General features: G+C 47.6%; 1 protein-coding gene across 5 annotated transcripts in view; it reads right to left on the bottom strand.

Annotated features, from left to right (window-relative positions):
- pcdh7b (protocadherin 7b) overlaps positions 1 to 24,131 on the bottom strand; it is a 103,277-nt gene that overhangs the window by 47,472 nt on the left and 31,674 nt on the right. For 2 of the 5 annotated variants that reach the window (XM_035149304.2, XM_035149301.2), the window contains exon 2: positions 7,349 to 7,568. The exons of 1 other annotated variant lie outside the window; for it this stretch is intronic. In XM_035149304.2, the coding sequence (XP_035005195.2) occupies positions 7,349 to 7,568 (220 nt within the window). The remainder of the gene's footprint in view (positions 1 to 7,348; positions 7,569 to 24,131) is intronic. 2 more of the 5 variants (XM_035149305.2, XM_035149302.2) reach the window with 1 other exon arrangement.

The raw sequence follows: 24,131 nt of genomic DNA, 5'->3' as shown, positions 1-24,131 counted from the left end.
CTGGGAGGAGAGGAGGGACAGAGGAGGAGGGAGAGGAGGGCGGCAGGCTTTGGCTCTGTGCCTCGGAGGTGTTAATTGTCTTCATCGCAGACCGCCCTACCAGTCCCCCGCCTCTATATGCTACACCTGACACAGATACCCCAGCCAGGGAGTGATTATATCATGAGGGAGGTGGAGGAAAAAAACCAAAACGGATGATATGAAAAAAAAGAGGATAGGAGTCATTCCAAATTAACTGCTGTCGGAGAAAGTGATTTTATTCCAAAACATAACAAATGCCGTTTGGAGACGAGCCAAATTGCCAGTCGCCGCTTCGCTGCACCTAAAAAGGCTCAGAATGCACATGGCGGAGCGTATGACTGTAGGCCCTCATTGAAAATACAGTCATGTCGCTGCAGTGCCATGAAACTCTGCTTTCCCTCTCTTTCTCTCTCTCTCTCTCTCTCTCTCTCTCTCTCTCCTACTAGTGCCGGCTTACGCATTTTAAGCCGTGCATCCGAACTGCAGAAAACATAAAGAAACACAATAGACGACCATCTTTGAAGTAAGGTCATTTTAACATCTTTAAAATATCCTCCTGTCAACGCTCCTCTCCTGGATTTATTGCTGAAGTGGATTTAAAGGGTCATTTCACCGAAATAGCACCAAAACAAAGCCCCTAAAGTCGCCCCCCGAATCCTTGTTTCCTTAAAATAACATTGTGTGATGTTGCTCTTTGCCACAGCTTGAATATGTCAAACTTTATGGGTTTGAGAAAGTGATTCTTCCCTCGGATCAATTTTGAGTTTATTTTTAGAAGACCAAAGGGATGAAATTTAATAATAATGAAAACAAATTATATAGAGAGACACATTTATGTTGTAGAAATACTATCCTGCTGATGTTGCCCCCCAGGCCCTATCTCTAGCTCCGCCCCTGGATAGAAGAAAGTAGTTCCAACATAAACTGACCACAGTGAAATCTGCAGATCATCTAGAATAATTGGTTCACGAGAGAAAAATTTGCTGCTACATGTTTTGATGTGTATATTTGCATTGAAGTGGCTGCAGAGATAAAACCAGAACTGTCTGTTCAGGGGTTTAGGGTTAGATATCAAATATGTGTGATTGAGAAATAAGCTTCTTTTGCCATTTGGGTGAACTGATCCCTTAAAAGTCAGTTTCAAATCACCGATCTCAAGACATGTTCTTCAAGTCTATTATCTGTCGAGAGCGGAGCTACTTTTCAAGAGTAATTCTCTCCATGTGCCGTGTGGTGAGAGTTAGGGCTGCACTGGGTGGGCTTTATAGTTCATGTGTGCCCATGTGGAGAGACAGACGGGGAGGAAGACGGGACTTGTGGATGTGACACTGGGGTACGATTTAAATACCTGCTTGCTCCGGCTGAGCAGTGATCAATCATCTCTCTGTCAACTGCCACTCCCTGCTGGCAACTTCCCCTGCACCCCAACCCCCCCCCTCCCATCCTTCCACTTTTTCCTTCTGCTTCTCATTCCATGTCTCGCTTCACTTCTGTTTTCTCTTATTATTAATTTTCTCTCTCTCTCTCTCTCTCTCTCTCTCTCTCTCTCTCTCTCTCTCTCTCTCTCTCTCTATCTCCTGGTCCCTCTCCAACCTCCCATCCTTCGATCCTGTTCTGGGCTCCCTTTCAGCGTGCTTCTCATTTACTCTGCCCAGCCATGCTTCCCTCTCTTCACCTTCCCCCTCAGTGCTTTTTCTCACCGGGTCTTCTTGTTCTTTTCCGTCTCCTGTTGCCTTGCCCGAGGATATCACGTAAAGGAAATAAGGGGGCGAGGGGGTACGGGACAGATGGAAATGAATGAGGGAGAGAGAGACGCGGCAGAGGACTGCAGGCACACACAAGAATACAAAACCTGCCGCAAAGTGTACGAGCATCCGACGGTTCTAAGCATTTTTTTTAGATTCTCGTCCTTATTTGACTTTTCCCGTGGAAACGGTGGCGTTTTTAACTCATGTTCACGTTGACTGTGACCTTGTGGAAGGCGAAGGTGAGCGGGGAGCATGTGTAACATACTGATTGATAGTGCAAGTGCCTTCCACGGGGCGATTTTTCACTGAACTGCTCTCTGCCGGGTAGTGATAGACACACACACACACACACACACACACACACACACACACACACACACACACACACACACACTCTCCCATCTCTGCACCGAGTTGGGGGAAATCAGACCTAAGACCAGCGCTGCTGCCGCTCCGCTCTTGAAATATGAATGGTTTTAATTAAACAAACTCGCTTTGCCATCTGGCCCTACAATTGGGCTTGCCTAATGAACGGAGTTACACACAAACACACACACACACACACACACACACATGCACATTATTAACCAGGCTAAGCAGCATTCCAACGGGTAAAGCTCGGAAATAGAGAGAAACAACAACAGCGATCTAGTGAGGTGCTTCACGAAGCTGGAACATGATGCAGTGCCTCATTGTGCTGAATTAAGTGCTGTTTGTGTGTGTGAGTGAGAGAAAGAAGCCGAGAGCCACTTCGGTTTTTATGTGACTTAGCGTGTGTCCACTGTCCGTCTGTACTGCCTGAGAGCTGCTTTGATGTGCCACTTGTCTGTCCCACTCTATTGAGCCGACTGCTGCCAACACTAAATCACGATGTTTGTAACCCAGTGGTGGAACCCTGAGAATTCTCAGCAGGAGGGACAGGAGGGAGATAGAGTCTGGAGTGTGTGTGTGTCTGCATGTGTGTGTGTGTGTGTTTTTGTTTGTGTGCAGTAGGGGCGGTGGTGGTTGTCTGGCAGCCAAAGCACAGGGACGTGGGAGGCATGCTAACGTTAGCAGCCAGTGGGACGTGCTATTACTCTCTCAGAGGCTACAATAAATTTGCACAATTCAGCCGTCCCGGCAGCCAGCATAAACTAAAGCGGGCAGCGGCCTCCGCGAGATGCACTCGGTGATGTAGTGGTAGATAAAAAGTTGAGAAAACTAATGTATATCCTCCTGTCTGGTGGTGGAGCATCACAAGACACAAACAGACCCTGTAAAGAAAAAGTCCCTCTTCCTTTCCAGTTAAAACTTATTTCAAATGTGGATTTTCATGCATCCAGGATCCTAATTAAAAGAGATGTGTTCTAACAAACTTTTTTTGCGGGGGGGGACACTGTTACTTGTCATATCTCCTTTGCTATAGTTCACAGAGAAATGGTTCTCATATCATATAGAAGCTCTTTCCCACTTCCATATCTACCTAAACATTATGCTAACCCCAATGTGAAGAAATACAACATGATTTTTGAGCTAAATGCTAATTTAAGATCAAAGTCACAGAGTCCCCCCCCCAACATTGTTTAAATTCCGATCGCACACATCTCCCTAAATTGGGATCTGATGACATTTTGGTTTCGTAAGACTCTCATGTGACCAAATCAGCACACCAGGATCTGTCATGGTAGGATATGGAATCACGCATTTGCACAGATTCGCCCCTGGCAGCCCGGAATAAACTGCTGTATCAACTCGGGGTTGAAAACAAGACGCTGTAGTAAAATGTTATAGTTTACATTTTTCAGTGGGGAGAAGAAAACACACTATATTATGGTTTATGCTATAGATCAAACCGTGACCTACAGCAGCACTGATGTACTGATATTACGTCTCCAGCGCCGGGGGCCACGGGGGTTTTTACATGAAAACACTTCAGACACCTTACTCGCGATTAAAGGGCAAACGTGGAAGGGTGATATTTTGAGGTGTACTCGTACTAACATGGGGGAAAAAATTAAAAAAATTAAAATCCACCCCCCACCCACCCCCTGCAGGCGATGTGGAAATCAATAATGGAGCGCAAGTCTTTTGACCCTCGGATAACACTGCACATCTGGAAGGGCTCCTTTCCATCCGTAACGGCCCTAATTGTGTGTTTGACTCCAAACGCTCAGTGTTTATGAATATCTGATGAGCGCTGGGGTAAGCTTATGAATAAGTGAGGGGCCAGCTGTGCATCAAAAAGATCAAGCCTTCATGAAAAGCGTATCAAGTGCCGCGTCGGAGCGATGTGCTGTCGAAGAATTGTGGTTTGAATCGATCCATTTCTCGTCTGAGCAATGGGCTGCAATTTAAATTTGTCCTACAATTTTAAACTGGACAAATGCAGGAAAATTTGTAACGTGTGTAAAATATGCATCTTTTGACTGTTTTAAACCAGATCTAAGATGGAACTGCAGAGGCATCTCGTATGGTGCAGCACAGAACGGGTCAAGAATGTGTTGTGACCCCAACACTCCCTGTTTTGAGTTGGTTCTGGAACAATCTGTCTTGGATAGAGAGGTTGGTCTTCCTTTTTCTTTCTCTTTTTTTTGGACGCTCCCCGTGGAAAGAAGTCAACCAATAGAAAATAATAAAGTTTGAAACCTGACCTTGATGAAGGAGATGAGAAAAATAGAAAACACGGTCCCTCGCCACATCTGTGCAGGGCGAAGGGGAAGGAAGGAAGGATGAGGAGAGCAGAGGCAGAGGGTGGAAAACACAGTCTGTTGCCTGTTGTTGCATTCACGTGTGTTTGTCTGGGTCGATTGTTCGTACGGGCGCTTGCATATGTGTCTTGCGTGCGTGCGTGCATTCATGTGTGCAAGACAGAAGCCGAGCCGCAGCGGAGGACGATTGTCCCTGCACGAACATCGATTGACAACAAGCAGAGTTAGGGCTGGAAAAAGCACGGAATCCCAAAACAATAAGGGTGACGTTAGCCTTTGTTTGGTTGTTTCACCCAGACACGAAGCACAAGGCAATCAGACATGATGAATCAGAAAATCAAATACTTTGATTCAAAGTTTTCAAACTTGCAATCGCACCTCAGGGAGCAAGGTTAAGATTGCCATCGTCACACCTCCTCTGCTACTTCCTCCTGGTCCTCCACAACACAAGAGTGGCCCGAAAGCGACTCTCACCACGGATCATTGTCACATAACGCACGTAACTGTCTGCAATTACCTGTTGCTAATGATGCCCACGGCAGCGCCGAGCACCACGCCATCTGCCAACTTTTGTTCTCCCTCTCTCCTCGTAACTCCCCGATTTTTTGTTAAAAGAGCCACCGCTTCGTATAGAGCGAATGCAAGAACCAGAGGAGTCTGTGTAGTGTGTGCTCTGCCTATAACACAAGAGGGAGTGCTAATGACTGTAGTTAGCTGCCCCCTCTAGAGGCTCGGAGCACTTTGCCAATATTTGCCCCAACCTTAGGTGATTGCATTAACTTTACACTTAGGTATTTAGATGCTGCCCTTATTCACCGAGTGACCGAGTGAGGAAGGAGGCGCACAGCGGCTATAAAAGTAAAATATGCAGCTTTTTTTCTATTTTTCATTTTTTTTCCTATGGGATTGAATCAGAGGGTCGATTACAGTGTCTCAGACCACAAGGCCACCCTGCCGCCCACCTAAATCCAGTTTACAGCACCTCGTGGCCTCAGTGAACGAACTGTGCGAACTCGGAAATGTTTAAATGTGCTGCGAAGAAATGTGAGATTGAAGTAAAAAACGATTCTGGCCCACATTCATATGCACTCACTCACTTCAAGTCTCAGCTGCCTTCGCTCGCACACACACACACACACACACACACACACACACACACTAGTTCAGCTGATCTCACAAAAGATAGCGAGCAGCAGCAGAGACTCTTGTTTCTCTTGGATGGAGACTGATTCATGAATTGACCTTGACTCCGTTCCCTCCAACAAATCTCCTCCAAAGCTCCGGCGCTCTCTGAAATCTGGAACCGTGGAAAAAGAGGAATTAACAACAGATGCACACGGAGCTGAAACCCAAATTGACCGGGGGTTTTATTAGCATCGATTTTTTTTCTGGGGGGGGTTAACGTTCTGTTCGTAAAAACATTTTGAATTTGATGTTAAGGAACATGAGCTCCTTTGTTATTCAGAATATTCTATGTTTGGATTAATTTGCTTCGGTTCCCGAGGTATTTGCTTGATGGACTTTTGATCTCGCTGGGTCGGGCGCTGTCGTCTGCCCAATTACTTTCAACAGGAACCAAATTGAAATGAGCCTTTTAACTGCGTCTCATTTGATACCTTTTTTTCAAACAGATCCACTGTCCGGTCACACCAAAGTGCTTCAAATCCCTTTTAATCTGCATTGAGGCCAAACATTTGAGAAAAGGTCACTGCGGACACCTGTGTGACGATCTGCTTCATCAAATGGACGTTTAACCCACTCAGATATTCCCTCGTTAACATTTTATTTCACCTTTAAGATTATATTGACTCCACTAATCTGACATAAATTACGTTATCATCTCCAAAACAAGTCTGTCTAAAATAAGAGGATGTGAATCTTTAAGCCATTTGAATGTCCTCATCCTAAACTGCAATGCCGGGAGAGCCTCTGCACTTAGGCTTAGCACTCTCAAGACAGCTCCTCCTTGTTAAGCATCGCCTCAGCCTCCGAGACTATGAATGGGACCATTACCCCCATCTCTCACTGCACATCCACACACACACTCTCACACCCAGATACACACACACATACAGATGAATATATTTTGGCCTCGGTGTTGGAAACAAGCTCAGGCTCGCTGCAGAGGGTTCTGCAAGGGAAGATGCGGTACTGTACCGATGGGATTGCTTTTACAATAGACTCTGTTTGCATTGCTCCCACTCACTCCCTCTAGGCTGCAGCCTTTCCACATTACAACCTACAGAACATCAGTTCTATCTCACGGTTGGAGCAAAATTAGCAACTCCTGAGTCAAGCACACACTGCAAATCAGCACAGCAGCTGTCCATATGGATTCTAAACTAGCCGCTCTGAAGGTTAAACCCCCGACGTATCTCAAAAACAGAAGACCAGATATTGAGATCTTACTCAGAATCTATCCTCAGTCAACGCAGAACCTGAACACCAAATGAAATTCAATGGGAACTTGAAAGAAGTCCGAAACGGCAGTAACACAATGGTCTGATCTAAAAGGATGGTGCATGTTGCACCTTTGATCAAAACGAGCCTTCACGCTGTTTCTGAAACAGAGACTTAGGTCTTCACATGATGTACTTTGGTGGAAGGGTGTTATCTTTAATAAAAGTTGCAACAGCTACTGTAACACAGCATCATGCCTGATCGCCTACGCTGCAGAAATAACTAATCAATATCAGAAATCATCAAACACGAAGAGGCGTCTACGTGATAACAGCAATCCTAACAAGAGAGGAGAGATAAGCTCATGTTCCTGCATGTTTGTGCGGCTGTCTACCATCGGACGAGCTTCCTGAATGCTCTGGCCAGTACGTGTGTGTGTGTTTCCTATGTCTTCTAACGTTTTCTTAACCTCCTTTCAGTGTTTGCCCCTACCATTTTCCAAGTGCTCTGCCTCACCGACACTGCCATCCGGCGTTGTCCTCTCGTAGCTGTCCTCGGGGAGGGGTAGGGCGCCCAGCCGGGGGCCCGATGAACTCTTGCTGCTGGGCGTCTCCGACTCGTCCAGGCCGCTGTCGTAGCAGCTCTGCAGCGATCCCTGCTGGTGAGGGTCCTGGGGCTGGCTCACCACCGAGAAGGTCACTCGGCGAAACGGCTACAAGAGAAACCAAACGGCCGGGGGTCACTATTAAAGGGACTATTATTGTTAGACGTCGAGGAGGGAGTTGGGTCCTCTGGGTTTCAGAAAGGGGATTCGGGTCAGGGTGGTAGAAAAATAGGTGAGAAAAAAGGGGGGTTAGGGTAAAGAGGCGCAGAAGTGTGCTCGCTAGACTCTACTCGCAAACACTACCATTAGAGAACCCTTCAATCTACAAGCTAGCTGTGATGTCCCTCTCCTGATCCAAATAAACAACACAGACAACTCCATCACAACACAGACCTTTAATCATCACTCGTTTGTTTGACCACTAAAAAGAGGACGGGGCTCTGCACGAGTTCTGCAGAGCTCAAGCGCAAAGACAAATATACGTGTGCTCACAGGCACTCCCCTGCCTGTGAGCACACGCACGCACACACACACCAAAGGTTTTTCTACACGAGCCATGGGTTCACACTGTCAATATGTGTAGCCCCACACATTATCGAACAGCGTCTTGCGTTAAGCAGTAACAGAGCATGTCATTAAAGCCGAGGCCTCTTTCTCACCGTCTCAGTGCGGTTCCTTTCCTCTCTCTACAATCTCTCAATCCCTGTCTGAGCGCCGTTCAAAGGTAACAGCAGAGAAAGGGGGGATGAAAGAGGGAGAATGAGCATGAGACGCGGAATGAAAGACCTGACTTGGTCATTACCGGAATAAATGGCATAACAAATGGCTAATGCCATTCATTAATTAGACACAAACACAGTGAGAGCTCGCCTGTGCTGCTGCTGCATCCTCGCTTCCTGCCCCTTCCTGGACCTCATCACTTCCTCACAGTCGCCTTCCCTCCCTCTGCCCTTGTTCCGTTCTTTCCATCACCAGAATAATAAACGAGGGTAGAGGCCCATTACTCAAAAAATGTTTTCTTTCTATCTCCCTATCTTTCCATTTGTTCCCCCCCAGTTGTCTCACCTGATGAAGTAAGAATCACTTATCAGCGTCTGTGATTAGTAACTGCGTCCTCAATTTGTACATTTATCCATAGCCCACCGAACCCTGTCATCTGCTCTGACATGCAGGCGTCAACACGTCAAGCTCCTGTCATTTCCGCAGGTATTTCGTGTGTGTGAGTGCATCTTTAGCAAACGAGCGACAAATGAAGCGTAAACACACAACTACGTTACACACAGACATATCGGAGCGTTGAGAGGTGAGGCTCTTATTTCGCCGTCCCATGACCCTTACTGTAACCAACTCTGCGTCTCTGCCAGGAGCACACTGTGGAAAATTATATTTCTGATAATGAAATTTCCCACAAGCCATCGGGAAAGTGGGCTTCCTTTCACTATGTGTGTGTGTCTGTGTGCAAATTTGCATTTATTAAAATATTTCTTCGAGGTCTCTCTCTCTCTCTCTCTCTCTCTCTCTCTGGCTGGCTGGCTAACACAGCAATCTTGGCAATAAATCATGTTTCCATGTAATTACAGTCAACACTCAACAAATGAATTGTTATAAATATTCATGCAAATTTCACTTGGATAGTCAAACATTTGTTGCATAATTAAAATCGGGACCCAGAAGGAGAACTGCTCCCTATAAGTGTAATAACACTTGAAGAGATGTGACGATATTAAACTGCGTTTTTTCTTTTTTGTTTTGTTTGTTTGTTTTTTGTTCGCTTGTTGTGTTGTGAGATGTTCCACGGTTTGTGTGTGTGTGTGTCTGTGTGTGTGTGTGTGTGTGTGTGTGTGTGTGTGTGTGTGTGTGGGGTCGGGTAAAAAAAAAATACTCTGTCTGGATCAGATTTAGCCGAGCTCCATGCTCCTTGGGACACATGGTGTTGTAATGATACAGATTAAACAACTGTTGCCTAATGAATTGCTGGCGAGGCCGCTGCAAGGAAAAGAAACGCCCGAGCAAGTGCGCACACGGAGGGAAAATTGAGTTCGGGAGAGAGAAAAATAAGCTGACGGGGAAAAGTTAAATGAACAAATAGATTTTATTCACCTGAATTTCCCCTTAGTTTCACTGGAGGGAGAGCGAGATAGAAAAAGGGGAGAGGAGAGAAAAAAAGCTAATTTGTTTGCAGACCAGAAATGGAGTTCATGCAGAGATCGCCAGAGGCTTTGGATTAGAATCTGCAGCAACCGCCGCCTGCACAGCGACCTTCGCTCCCTTCATTCTGTGTCTTTAAATAAATGAATAAAATAAAAGGCAATTCTTTTTTTAGTCATGTCTGTGTGCGCGTCCAGGTGTGTGTTGCCGGTTGTGGTAGCCGGGGAATACGAAAAGGAACTGTCCAACACGCTAACACGTACAATTACATGTGGTTTTCCTTCTGTATCAGTCTCAAGTATTCGTAGGAAAACATATTTGGGGAGATTGTCACATGGCCAAACCACAGGGAAAAATTAACACAATGATCACACACACACACAACCAGGGCTGACGACTGCCCCAAAGATATTTTAATGCTTGAGCGAAGGAGCTTTTACACCTTGAGAAATAAAAGCCCCCGTCTTCGGCACAGAATGACCCCCTCCTCTCTCCCTCTCACCAGATACTGGTCATTTCCAGGCCCGGGGAGTTGTTCGAGCCTGACTGAGTACATGCCCTTTGATTGTGGCCCCTCTGCCTCCCAACCACGACCTCCCGACCTCACGGCCCGCGCAGCTGCCAATCACCTCGGCGGTGACCAGGTCAGAAACACTGGCGCACGCAAACACAAAAGCAAAGAGATGTCGTGACCCCAGTTCCATTAACGTTTTTGAGAGGAGAGCCGCATGATGGCGGTAAAATGACTTTCAGTTCAGCTGAGTGACCGGCTGTAAAGTGATGGATAGTTTTTTATAGCCTTGGCTTTAGATATACAAAAAATCTAAACAAGAGTCTCCCACTTAAACATGCATGAGTAGAAAACTCCATATCGTACCCTCTAGTAATTCTTTAGCTCTGCCAAATATGTGTTCTTGTTTGCATTTGTTTGTTTGCTGGCAGGATTAGCATGAAAGTTGAGGGAAGGATTTTCTATGGGTCAGAGAAGAAATCGTAACATTTTGGTGCAGATCCAAGAGTTTTCCTTCACTTTCTTTCATTTTGACATTTTCACCAATTCAATGATTTAAAAAAATTCTATAAGGACCTGTTATCTATGAGTGTGTGTAATATAGTGCAGCTTGAATGAATTGAAAGGGGACTGTTGGGTCCAGGTTTGCACTCTGCAGACTTCTAGCTTTAATTTATGTATTTCATTACAGGTTAGCACTAGTTTGCTTTATATCCACCAGATGCTGGGACTCCTCCTGGGGTCCCGACAGCAAAAAGCGGGCCTCTTCGGGGCGCGCCTGTGATTCAAAGCCAGCTGGTGACAGTCACGGGTGACTGAGCGAGTCCGTCACCCCAAAAAATGAACAGCGCAAACAAGCCACAGGTTTATTGGGAGCACTCCGGCCGAAAGCCTGGCCAGATCTTTCCCCCGGATGCTAAAGGGAAAACATATGGGCCGACCGACTCTAGTGGAGCTGGAGCCAATGAAAACAGGACGGTGCCACTCATGTCAATAATGTGTGACCCCTTGCATTTGATTTTCATTTCCTCCTCCCTCCAACTTAACATGGAGCTGCTGTCAGTCGCACTCTGTCTCAACCTTCTTTGTTTTTTTTTTCCCCAGTAAATCTTGAACTGGTAACACATTGTTTAGTGGGGCGCTCTGCTTGTGCATGGAACCTCGGAGTCAGGACGTATTACTTAAGGCTATGCAGTAATTTCAGTGTCACTCATGAATGCTCACATGTAGCGGTGCATACACAGTGGCGACTGTGTTAAGGCTCCTCACCCTTTTAAACCAGTGCTTCTCGTCTGGATTTGTAATTAAGCCCACCTTCCCCCGATGCCTCAAGGAAAAAGAGTGCAGGATAATGGGCGGGTGGAGGTGAGTCTGGAAAAGTCAGTGTGTGTAATTTCAGCTGTAAGTACCTTTGGCGGGTGGCAGTGACCCACCGCCATGAACCACAGGAAGTAATTGTGGCTGGGCCGGACTCGGGGAAAGGGGAGCAAACATGAACTGCAGGGCCCAGTGTCTTATTGCAGTCAACCGAGAAAGATGGAGGGAGCCAGAGCAGGAGGTATGAGATGCAAAAGGAAGTTAAGAAGGGCAGTCGAACGAGGGGGGGGCAAAGAGCCTCTGAGAGGTTAAGAGGAGGAGGTCAACACAAGAGTACGGCCTTGATTGCCAAAAGCGCCAGTCGGTAATTAAGAAGGCATGTTTCATTTTTAATGGGCAACCAGACAGAGACCTGTGATACGCCACCCGAGACGAGCGGAAAAGTGCCAAGTGGCCACGGTACACCAAACAACATCCGTAGCCGGGATCGAATCAGGGCTGCTTGCGTTTGCAAAGCGGGTGAAGCTCGCTGTAACTCCAGTCCCGCGAATTAAAGAGATCACGAGATACGCTGATGTTGAAGCGATAAATGAGACAAATGCCCTCGAGGTGAATGTCTGTCTGGAAATCAATTGGAAACTGATCCGGGTGGATTCAGGTTCTATTTGGGTGCTGCTCAGTTGCACTTAATTGCGACGTTACGGGGTCACCTAGGATTCTGATGCTGTCTGGCCTCAGTCGTCACAAACAAGGGGGCCTCTCAGGTGTATTCCCCCCCCCCCCTTGAGTGACCAGGGGAATTTCAAAAAAGGGGGTTTTTGGATAGGGCCGAGTAAGTTGTGCGAATGCTGGCTGCAGCTTTGTTAGTGCAACCGCCTGCACAGGCTCAGGTATCATGTTCTGGCCTGGATGATAGGTTTGGCCCTGTCAAGCTCCGGCGCTCCTCTTCGCTTCTTCAGACTTCACTCCTCCGCGCACATTCCTCCCAGGTCACCCTCTCCCAGAGAACAAAAAGACAGGAAAAACTACAGGATGAAGAGGAGAAAAGTGGGGTAACGGCTCCACAAGAACACCCAAGCCTCCAAGAGAGAAAAGAAAGACAAACAAAACTGATATATAATAGCGGCTCTTGCGGGTTCATTCTCTGACTTTTTTTTTTTCCAACGGTATCTTCACAGGCAACATAGATGCAGAGCGTGAGGGGGGTTTTTTTTCTTCCTCTCTTCATGTTCTCGTCTGCTGAGTTTGAAAGAAAAGTTGTTTTTTCACATCCTTTTAGACAGCCGGGGTGTACAAGCCTATTCAGCTGCCAGTTCCTCACCTGAACTGTGCACGAAGCAATTGATCTGAGCGTAAACAAGAGACAGAGGTAGACTGATTCGATTGATTCGTTCTGAATGCCTCTCTCTCATTTGAAATTATGAGAGCTGCGAGGTCTTAGAACGGGCACCAGGCTTGTTAATAACATTCTTTAAACACCTTTTAAAAGCAGTTTTATTACAGGAGGTGCAGACATTTTGGGCAACACAGTCTCGTTAAGAGCCGATGATGGTTATTAGCGCTCTTTTTCAGATCTTTGAAATCGTGAAGGTTTTTCAACCATGTGGCCATTTTACGATCTGACAGCGCACCAATCACTTGAATGTCCTCCGGCGCTTGTCCACTGGCGTTCTCTCGAGTCTTTACTGACCCTTTATTGCGCTGTTTGGCAGAAGAAAGAGCTAGTATAAATATATGTGCCCCAGAAAGACGGGACCGTTTAAGACATCCAAGAAAAGACAGCAGGAAGCCCAAAACACGAACTCCCTGATGCCGCCGACGGTTGTACGGTTGAGGCTGCGCCATAAAAAGTTGTTGCACAAGGGGTCCGCCGAAGGAACTCTGTGGCGATAAGTTCTCAGTCTCAGCGCTCTGTGCCATGGGAACCACTTTGGAACGAGCAAAAAAGGGGAAGTGGGAATCGAAGAGGGAGAATAAAAGATGCAAAAGTTGGAGAGAGAGCTTAAGGGAGCAGAGGAAGGGAGGGAGGACAGAAATTAAAAGGACGGGGAAACGGATGATAAGAAAACCAAAGAGTGGGTGATCCTTCCATCCCCAGTTCAATTCTCTTCCTTCATCCAACACCCCCCTCTACAATCTTTTTCTTTTCCCAGTGTGTTTGGAAGAGTGCCACGGTTAGCACTTTCCTATTAGCATGCACCCCATGTCCGAGAGAGACAGACATGCAAGAAGAAGAAGAAAAACAGGGAGAGGAAAAAAAAAAAAGATCACACATGGTTACTTTCTTAAAGTCTGGGCTAAACTTTTAATTGCTCTTCAAGTGGCGGATTAGGCCACTGGTGAAACAGAGATACTATTCTTGGGGGATGCGTTTGAACATCTTCAGAAGCTTAGTCCAACCCCTGACCTGCTCTGAATAGCAAAGGAGAAGTGCCTTTTTTTTTTTTTTGGTTGATGGGATGGAGGGGCTGAGATGTGTCGGGGGGGGGTTCATGTTGAGTGGCAGTGGATTAGCTTCCAGCCGACAAATAACAGCCTTTGTGCTTTTTTCCTCAGGACTGCAGGAACGCCATCGTGCCGGGCGCGGTGTCATGTAGCTGAGGCTGAAAAGAACAAACTAAAAGCTTCCTGATTCATAGAGCGAGCCTTGTCACTGTCGACCAAATATCTGATGTCTTTTCTGATTATGCTGCGGTAAGAATTTATGCTGGATTTCCACGGCAACGTCCCGACGATGTGAATTATGTTACATCCTCTCATTATGAATGGATGGGGCCTTCTCCTGTGTCGCCATGTTAGAGCCGCCGCTGCTGCTGCTGCTGACACGGGCGTTGGCAGACACCGCGGACGAGCGTCAACCAAAACCCAGACTCCGGTGTTCCTTACATAGAGTCTGCTTGAAAATCTTTAGATCGCATTTCCTACTTCTTTCCTTTTTTTCCCCCCTTCAGCTTCAGCCCTCGTTAGCAAACTGACAGCAGAACGGCGTAGCGTTCACCGGGCGTGTGCACGTGAGCACATGCACTGGTGAAATCACTCCATGCGCGCTCAAGCATTCAAGTGCCTCTTGCCTATCTGCGAGTGTGTGTGTGTCTGGTGTGTGTCATGTCTTTGGCATTGTCATGTCATTTCGCATGTCACAACGCCATCGGCTTCAGGTTCCCAGATCTGGCGTTTGGTGTGTGTGTGTGTGTGAGGGGGGTCTAGGTGTTGTGTGTGTGTGTGGGGGATCCATCACAGCCCTGGCAGCACTGTGTCTGACCAACGACCTACTCCTGTCAGTTTGTGACGAGCCCCGGGCTGGCACTGTAACGTTAGCTTGTTGTGACACGGGTCCGGGTGTCAGCAGAAAGCATGACATGGCATCAGCGACGCCCGGGAGTCGGCAACCACAGCAGCCAAATGCTATGCTATTGTTTTGATTTGCTATACCTGTCCCACACAGAGGCACAGATTTCCTTCAAACGCTGCATCTATGGAAAACGAATGTCACCGAGAGAGAGAGAGAGAGAGAGAGCGAGAAGAAAGGATCTGATCTACAGGGATAGACAGATGGAGGGGGAGAGGGATAAAGAAAGACAATGACGGAGATAAGGGAGGGGAGAGGGAGAGCAGTGTACAGGCTTTAATAAGGCTGATAAATGATTCTTTATTTACCATCCTGAGCCACTGATGACAGATAACTTGCATTTAGGGGATCAGGGCCGCCATCCAAACAGGCAAAGGAGAGGAGAGAGATGGATTGAGGGAGGTTAGAGAGCATATCCAGCTTATCCGCTAATGAGGCGTTCTATTTGAGTATGAGCATGCGGGCATGTATCATTCATGTGGGATAAGTAGTGTGTGTCTCCTCGTGTGTAGCGCCCGGCCTTGTGTGTGTGTGTGTGTGTGTGTGTGTGTGTGTGTGTGTGTGTGTGTGTGTGTGTGTGTGTGTGTGTGTGTGTGTGTGTGTGTGTGTGTGTGTGTGTGTGTGTGTGTGTGTTTGTCCTTGTGTCGTCTTTAGGAACGTCCACACTTCCCTCATTTCGTCAGGACAGCACCACCAGGTGGCGCGTCTTTGCCTGAATGCCAACTGTATGTCCTGATCATATCGCTTACACACACACATCACACACACACACACACACACACACACACACACACTTCCCTTACAGGTCCCATCCGCCACCTGTTCCTGACAACAGCAGCATAGGACAATTATGATCCGAACAATTACGAAAACAATTATTACAAATGAGTAATTAAGCCCCAATGTCAGGATAAATAAAGTGACAGAGAGCGGAGGAAGTGAACAGGCCCGAGGCAAGTGAGGAATGAATGAGTGAAGAGAAACGGATAGTGTGTGTCTGTGTCTGTGTGTGTGTGTGTGTGTGTGTCTCTGTGTGTGCGGTCTCTACACTTTACTGGTGCAACACGAGGATCACGAGAGGCTTCACGCACACATTCAGCAGACCTCGCAACTTTGGCACGTGGAGATATTTCACCTCCCACATTTCCCCACCGTCATGTTCGCCCCGTCCCTCCGTCCTCGTTCATCATCTCAACTCGGCCCCTTATCTCCACCAAACTTCCCTCCATCCCCCGTATCTTCATCTCTGTCACTCTCGGCCCGCGCTCCCTCCCTCGCACCCCTCGCTATCTTCGTCGAGATCCCGCAAGGTCAAACCTCCCCGACGTTTGATGGATGAAAATGGAATTAAGATGAAAGCACACTTTCAGATAATGAAGATATGCGGCGGGAGATTAGGAAGCTGGGGAGGCTCGCCGAGGTGCCGACCAAATTAATATTGAAATTTATGTGTGTTTGGCTCAAGCCCAGACAATCCCCATGTGTTACTTTCACCGGGGGGCCAAAGTGGAAAACATAACAACAATTTTAATAGTGTTTGGGGGGGGGGTAGCGGAAAGGCAGTGCTTTTTTCTTATTCGCCATCAGTGTTCATTTTGTGTGACAATGCAAAATGAAGTGGCAGCAAAAAAAACCATTCAGGAGCAGATGAGGTGCTGAAAACATGCACAGCTGTGGGGGGGGCTTAACTTAGATGTAGGTGCAATGTTTGGAGGTAGACTCGCTTAGGTGTGTGTGTGTGTGTGTATGAGAAAAGTGTGCAGGCGTATTGACATGTGCCTCTTCAGATATTTGCATTTCACTTTCAACAAAAGCACAAAATCTGCTTTTTACAAAAAGCAACACATGCGTCGCACAATCCAGTCTCTCCCCCCCCACCCCCTCCCATCTCTGCGGCTCTACAGGGCCCGGATCAGTGTACGTGTGTTTGAGGAGAGCGATGCAGAAGATTGGCGAGAGGGATAAGGCCCCCGCGCCTCAGAAGGCATCAAAAGACAGACAGTCTATCAAGGCCCCATATCACAGTCTGATGGCAGCGATACGCACACTAATCCGCATGTAAAATAGTCCTCTCCTCCGAGGCGTTTCTTCGAGTGCACTTAGCTACTCGCTCCACTCTGAGCATCCGTTCCTCATTCTCGTCTTCTCCTTGACACTATTCCCAGTGAAGGGGAAGGAAGGAAAAAAAAAAAAATAGCCGGTCAGATCCGCAACGCGCTCTTAAGGTCTCATTTTCAGCTCCGGCTCTATTAGATCTCATTACTCAGTTTGTTGACGAGGCAGCCATTTTGGGGCCGCTAATGGGAAATTTGATAATGGCAGGTTGTTGTTGGTCCCCGCTGTCACGCACTGTGATCTCACAGAGGCACTTTGGGAGAGAGGGCACAGGAATGTCAGTAAAAAACACAATTAACAATCACGGCTTGTTTGCTCCCTGTGGTGTTTCTGCCCAATAAGTCAGAATAAAGAAGAAAAACTGAGAATAATGGAGGAGGAGCACAAAAGGAATTCATGCATAGTGCAACTGGGCCGTGGTTCTGTTCCCTCTAAGCTGCTCCCCATTATTGAATGAAAAAGTGTGGTCGGGTTACATAGGAGATCGACAACAATGAAGTTCTTTGTTAAGACATTAAAGACTTGTCGACACTACTGTGGGTATATTTTCTTCTTTGCTTTTTTTTTTTTTTAAGCATCTACTTCCAGACGAGAGAACAAACACGACCACAAACGCTCAAACAAACACGCCGGGCCAGTCGGCGGCGATTCGGCAAATACCAGAAAAGAACACTGTGGTTCAGGTAACATCGGATAAGGTGATTCAACGATGCTAAATTTTGTTGCCAACCCGTAATCAGACCCCGCAGTGCTAGCCAAATGTGGATAAAACGGTATATAGACACCATTTGTGTTTGTTTTTGCACTTCGAAAGGTGTTCTGAAAAATGCCCATATTTAAAATATTGCTTGCGTCCAAACAACAGGCACAAACACAGAGGAAAAAGTTTGTTTTGCAAAATATCCGCATTAGTGCAGACAGACGGAAAATGTTATCTCTTTTTTTTTGTGTGTCTTTAACCTCAGGTTCCAGCGAGGTCAAACAGGAAATAATTACCGGACACCTGTGCCTGCTTGGTACCAGTGTACAAATGCTCCCTGTGCCATCAATCCCCGCCTACATGTGTGTGTTTTCTCTGTGTGTGTGTGTGTGTGTGAGCGAGCGAGCGAGCGAGTTTCACCTATCACCTTACCGGCAGCTGCTATCCCAGGAATAAAAGAATCGGCGAGATGGCCAGCGGAGGCAGAGGATGAAGGAGGACAGTGGGTGGGAGAGCGGCAGCGGTGCGGCAGGGGTAGCAGATGGAAACGGATCCTGTGTCATGCTGAAAATACCAACCCCCACCCCTCCTCCCCCCAGCCTCCTCCTCTCAACACGTTGCAGGTGAAAGCACCTGACTGTATGTATGACCCCCACCAGCCCCCTTCCCCTACCGTCCTCCCTTTGTGGGGCAACAGCGAGAGAATGGCCGCTATTGAGGTAACCTAAGCTACCGGAGAGAGACAGCCGCAGTGTTGACATGGCCGCACGAACATACACACAGTGTCTGCATTGACAGTGGCCCGTTCTGCTCTCTGACTCCATGAGGGAGCTGGTGGCGAGTGTGTGTGTGTGTGTGTGTGTGTGTGTGTGTGATGTGTGTGAGTGGCGGAGGAAGTCAATGACACCGAGATGGTTATTGATTTGAAGTGACATCAGCTTGGCAGATAGCAGCGACGAGCGCTCAGAGCGGCGCCGCGCATCACGTGCGGCATCATCAAGGCTGTATGATGCCGGATCGATACTCGGGCACGAAGTCGGGTTAGGGGATACGTTCGCAGAGGCTGTGAATCGGCGTCCCTGCTTCCCTACGAATTTAAGGTGGCGAGAACAGAAAAAGGAACGTAGCTCTCTGACTCCCCCACCCCCCCCACACTTTTTTTTTCCACTTTCCCCATTTTCCCCCCTGCGTCACCTCGCCACAACACAACCGCCGGGTAGAAAAAAAAAACACAAAAAGAACAACCTGACATCAAAACTCAAGGCCAGAATTGAGGCTGTCACATAAAAAGACAAAACATCCATTTAATTTGAGCTCGTATTACATTGCCACTTTCTTTCGCTTTGATCTGAGAACAATGGCCCAGGATTTGCCTCAGACACGGGCTGTTTCCAGAAGCGTCGTCTGTACACCTTCTTTCTGCTGAACAGGTTTTTCTCCTCCTCTATTCACTGCCTCGTGAAAGCGAGCGCCGACCGCGAGCAGCCCTGCACAGCACCCCACTGCACTAATGATGGCCCTCATCACTTCGGCTAATTTAACCCCTGGTGTAAAGTGAGAGGTAGGGGTCGTGGTGGTGGTGGTGGGGGGTTTGTACAGGGGGGTTGCAATTAATCTAAAGCCGAAGCAGCTTAAGCTTAAAATAATAATCAGCTCTCTAAAAGTAAGAAAAGAAAAACAGCCGCCTGGCCCACATTTCTATGCTTACAAGAAAATTGGGTGTGTTTTATTTATCTGCAGTGCAGACCACATTATTATGAATTTGGGGCATTGGGAGCGCTTCTATTTAGACGGCTACAGTTTCTGTTATTCCCCATATATTTATTTTACCCTCCCTCCCTCCCCTGTCGCTGCGCCTCTGGTCCCCTTCTCCGGCCAGACTGAAAAAGCAGGTCAGGCACAAATGACAAGGCGATGCTCTGTGTATAATATGCAACATATGTATTGTTAGGATGCAACACGACGCCACGACGACGGGGCAGAATATGCAAATCCGAATATAATTCAAGGTGCTTGGAAATCTGCGTAACGGCGCCTTTGTAGAAATTCTAACTGCTGAAATGCTCTCTCCGGGGATCAGGGGTTTTGAAGATCGTCGGGTGGAAGGTGACTGTCCCTGTTCTTTTTTCTTTTTTTTTCCAGGATGCATCTGGGGGAGTCTTTGTGGTACATCTGTGGTATTCTAATTGTGCTGTAACATCCGACAACAGTTGTCACAGCTGTAAAAACACACATGTACGGCAAATGTCCTGGTTCTACATTACAATGTTGATGTCGGGTTTTTCCGGAGGTTGTCGAGCTCCTGTCAAGGGGTCTGTGTGTGTGTGTGTGTGTGTGTGTGTGTCTGTGTGTGTCTGTGTGTCTGTGTGTGTGCCAGTGCCAGTGCCAGTGCCAGGTATCGACCCATGCAGATGTGATCGTCGCCATTAGCGAGTTTTTGTTTCCTCCAAAAACTTTTGTTCATTCCTCACCCATCTGTCAGGGACATCAAGACGCCGACTCATCCATCACACTCAATCCACTCCCTAATTCCTCGTGATGTCTCCCCGCTCCGCTTATCTCAACACTTTGGAGTCGAGGCGCTACACTAACAAGGTGGAGAAAGACGAATGGCTTGTTGGGTCGTAAATCCGCAGATAAGGTGAACGGTATGTTTTTTTTTATGCCATGTTAGACCTTGGAGGAACTTTCTGGAGCCTTCACCAACACACACACACACACACACACACAGCGCACACACACACACACACACACACACACACAGACACACACACACACAGACATGAGTAAAGGTCCCTGTCACCCTTCCCTCTCTCTCTACTAATGAGTTCCATTCCATTCCCACATTCCTCTACACGACCCCATCAACCTCAGCCGTGTTCAGTTGCGATGCCACCCTCTCCTCCTCCCTCCCTCCCTCCCTCCCTCCACGCATGGCTCTCCAGTGCAGCCGATCTCCGTCAAGCCCCACGATCTAGTTAATATTTCATCAAGTGGGGAATTTCACATCTGTAGGTCACATTCTGGGCCCCGGCAATTAGAAACTCAAACAGCGACCTCGCTTGCTTCTTTAATTCTCCTTCTTCTCCTTCTGCTCCTCGGCCCTTTCTGCAGCGCTACCGTTTTTTTTTGTGTCTTCTTCTTCTTTTGCTTTTCATTTCAAAGGGAATTAACAAGTTGATATTAATTTGAGCCCTCGCTGAGGTCCTCGTAGCGCAATCACCGAGGGTGTCCGAGAGCGGGAGGAGGAGGAGGGAGGAGGAAGAGGAGGAGGGATGGGGTGGTGGTTGATGAGCAAAAGAGAGAGAGAGAGAGAGAGAGAGTCAGAGATGGCGAGGAGACCACCCAATTCCACATGAATAAAATAACATTCCTGTTTTGTTTTTTAAATGAGAAGCGACCTGGCACAGATTCCCTTGGTCTCGGACAAATCCCTCGTTTAGGAAAAAAAACATATCTCCATGGTTACCGGAGACACAATGAGCTGGAAGTCGCGGATGCGTTTACACCAGCGTGTACTTAAATATTTTATCGCGCAGACATAAATGTGTGTTTGTTCGTTTGAATAATGAATTTGGGTGTGTGTGTGCGTCTTGTCCGCTCCGTTGTGTGTGAGGACATCTGCGTGGGCACATTAACGGTGCGTTGTGTGGGTCTTACAACATCTGGATTCTGTGGGTTTACCCTAGATACAGTGTCTGAACTGGATTAACTGGGCCTCACTCATCACAAGATCTTTGATTAACCCCGACTGTGGTTGTTACGAGGCTTCGCAATTAGACGCCTGGTCCTGGTCGCATCTACGGTGACGCTGGAACAAGACGGTGAATAAATGCGAAGGGGATCCTCGTCCCTTCTGCGTCGTTGTGTCGAGTTGATCAATGAGCCATTTTGTTGTTATTTCCACTGGGACATCACCAACAGCGGCTCTGGGCTGGATTTAAAAAGATCACTGAGCTCTTATCTGCTTAAGATGCTGAGTAGAGTTTAAATAAACACGGAGAAGGGCTCATCGTGGTTTTACAGACCACAGGACAGTAAACAAAATGTTTCTGTTTAATGTGATTGTCGAGCACCGACATGGGTCATGAGCTCCGGTGATTATCAGCAAAGACCATTCGGAGCCTGACCTTGCGTTGCACTCTAATACGTGACCTCGCGACCTCTCTGTCTGGGAGCCTGCTTAGAGCTAATGCGTATTGATCGCTTGTTGGGGAAGGGAGAGACTGAGGAGGAGATATGGATGGAATTCATGTTGGAATTGGACCGAAAGAAAATAAAAAATAAACTCGCTCTGGCAAACACAGGTCCCTGCTGGGCTAATTTAAGCGGGCAAACAAGAGAGGCAGGGCCGGCAATCTGGCAAAAATAAAAACCAATACTCCCCGCTGCAGCCAGCTAACCAAGGCCGTCGCATGGTGGAAAAAAAAACACCCACAGAATCTTCCTCATCCAAAACACAGCACGGTGTTCAAATGAGAGCGTGCACCTTTCCTGAGTGCCGCAGCTCAATCAGCGCCAAAGAGAGAGAGAGATGGGGACACACCCATCCCACACACACACACACACCCACACACACACAACCCAGATCTGTCCGTCAGCACCGTGTTTAGCCAACCTGCAAAACTGCCCCAATCAACACAGACGCCGAGGCTTGTCAGTCACACATTAGCAGCCAAGTCACCACAAGGCAGAGGAGGAGATGAGGCTGAATGCTTATTAGTGGCTGTGAAATCTTTGCCCCAAAGCTCCTCTTGCATTCACAGGCACCACCGCGTTTTTCTTTAGGATGATTTCTTTTGCAGCGTTTTTTTTTATGTTTTGCACAGAATGATACCGGAGTGACAGCGGCAGAGAATCATCGTTATGGCCAAAATTTTGATATCTTCCACTGTGAGAGTTGGTTTGATTGGAGGAAGCTCGCAGAGATCAGGAGTATTTCACCTCCCACAAAGTGATCAGGAGGTGGTAACACTGATTTCCTGTGTTTTCTGATCGTGCGTCCCCACAAAGGCCCGTTCACCCGCTACCACCCCTCACATTTTTGCTTGGACACCCTTAAAAAACAATGAGCCACTTTTCAAAGACAAACATGCATAAAACCTTCATGCATTTATAAAACCCACACTCCCACACACACGCGGAAGCAACGGGGCGAGCTCCCAATCCGCGCTCCTGCAGCCGACGGACGTGGCGTTTAAATGGATGTGACATTAAAACAGGCAGACCGCGTTCTGATCTTGCGGCTGGTGCACAATCCCCCCCGTCCCTCTCGCACATCAATGTTTGAAATAACGACGTCTTAACATATTTGTCAAACAGATGCAGCTGCTTTTGCACTTGCTGGAGGAAGATGCAATATGCAGAGCTTGATGCGATGCTGCTTTTCATCAGCGATGCACAGCAGCTGTCAGTCAGAGCTTGACCAAATTTTTTAAAAACACACTCCCACTCGCGGGTCCACTCCATATTTGTTATGAGTCACCGCTTGAGGCAGTTACTGTAGTATTGGGGTGGGGGGGGAAGCACCTTTAAATCTCCAAACTGTTGCAGTGTGCTGATGTGCACACGGATCAGGTTCCTGCAGCAAACTGGGCAGTGTGATCACGATAGCTCGCCAACAGAAGAACAAAACATATTTTTATATTTGCTTCACAGCGCAAGCATACGTGCCTTGGATTAGATTCAGCAAGAAGCGGCGAGGCACGTACCCCCGCCGGCGTGTTTTACTACTTCCTCCTGCCTCTCGGCGTGTATCAACCCGAGGATTGACCATCAATCGCGCACCGTCCCCGTTCAATCTGCTCGTTGTTTGATGTCGGCGAGGCAGAGCCAAAGAATAAACAACTCTATCACAGAAGGATTTTGCATACAAGAGAGAGGCAAAGAGATACAAAAGCAAACAAATAAATGTGCCAGGCCGTATGAAGAATTCTGGGCTGCGTAATTGGGCAGCATTCATAATACATGACCGGAGGGAGAAAGGGAAGGGGAGGAGAGGAAAGGGAGAGAAGAAAGGTAGAGGAGAGCATTCGAGCGTGGAGGCAGGAGTGGTGATGCTTGATCCACTGTCATTGATCAGATGTGTGTGTGTGCGTGTGTGTGCGTTTATTCCTGGTTCTTTCCGTCATGTGGCTGCTCATGTGACTCCTGCACCTGTGTGACTTGGTGTGTGTGTGTGTGTTGTTTCCCCCCGTTCTGTGTGTGTTTGTGTGCATAGCGTGATGGAGGCAGCGGGCCTGTGGCAGGTAGAAAATGGCCCGGCCTTTTTATTTGACACCGCCGCGCCTTCAAACAAACTACCTAGGGCCCCTGCGCACACCCATAATCCATTCAAGGCAGCAAGCAATTTTCATTATTGACTGGTGAGAAGCAGGCAGAGAAATGGAGAGTAAGAGAAACGCGATGGAAAACAAAAAGAGAATAGCGTAGCTGAGCGGGGGGGGGGGAGATTTAAAGTAGTGGAAGAGATAGAGATAGAGGTTGAGTAGAGGAGAGAAAATAGATTACAAAAAAAAAGCAGGGGCTCAA

This window comes from Hippoglossus stenolepis, chromosome 23 (assembly GCF_022539355.2).
Source record: "Hippoglossus stenolepis isolate QCI-W04-F060 chromosome 23, HSTE1.2, whole genome shotgun sequence".
Classification (NCBI taxonomy): Eukaryota; Metazoa; Chordata; class Actinopteri; order Pleuronectiformes; family Pleuronectidae; genus Hippoglossus; species Hippoglossus stenolepis.
The sequence above is the reverse complement of the archived record's forward strand: the minus strand, read 5'-3'. Positions and strand labels throughout refer to the sequence as shown.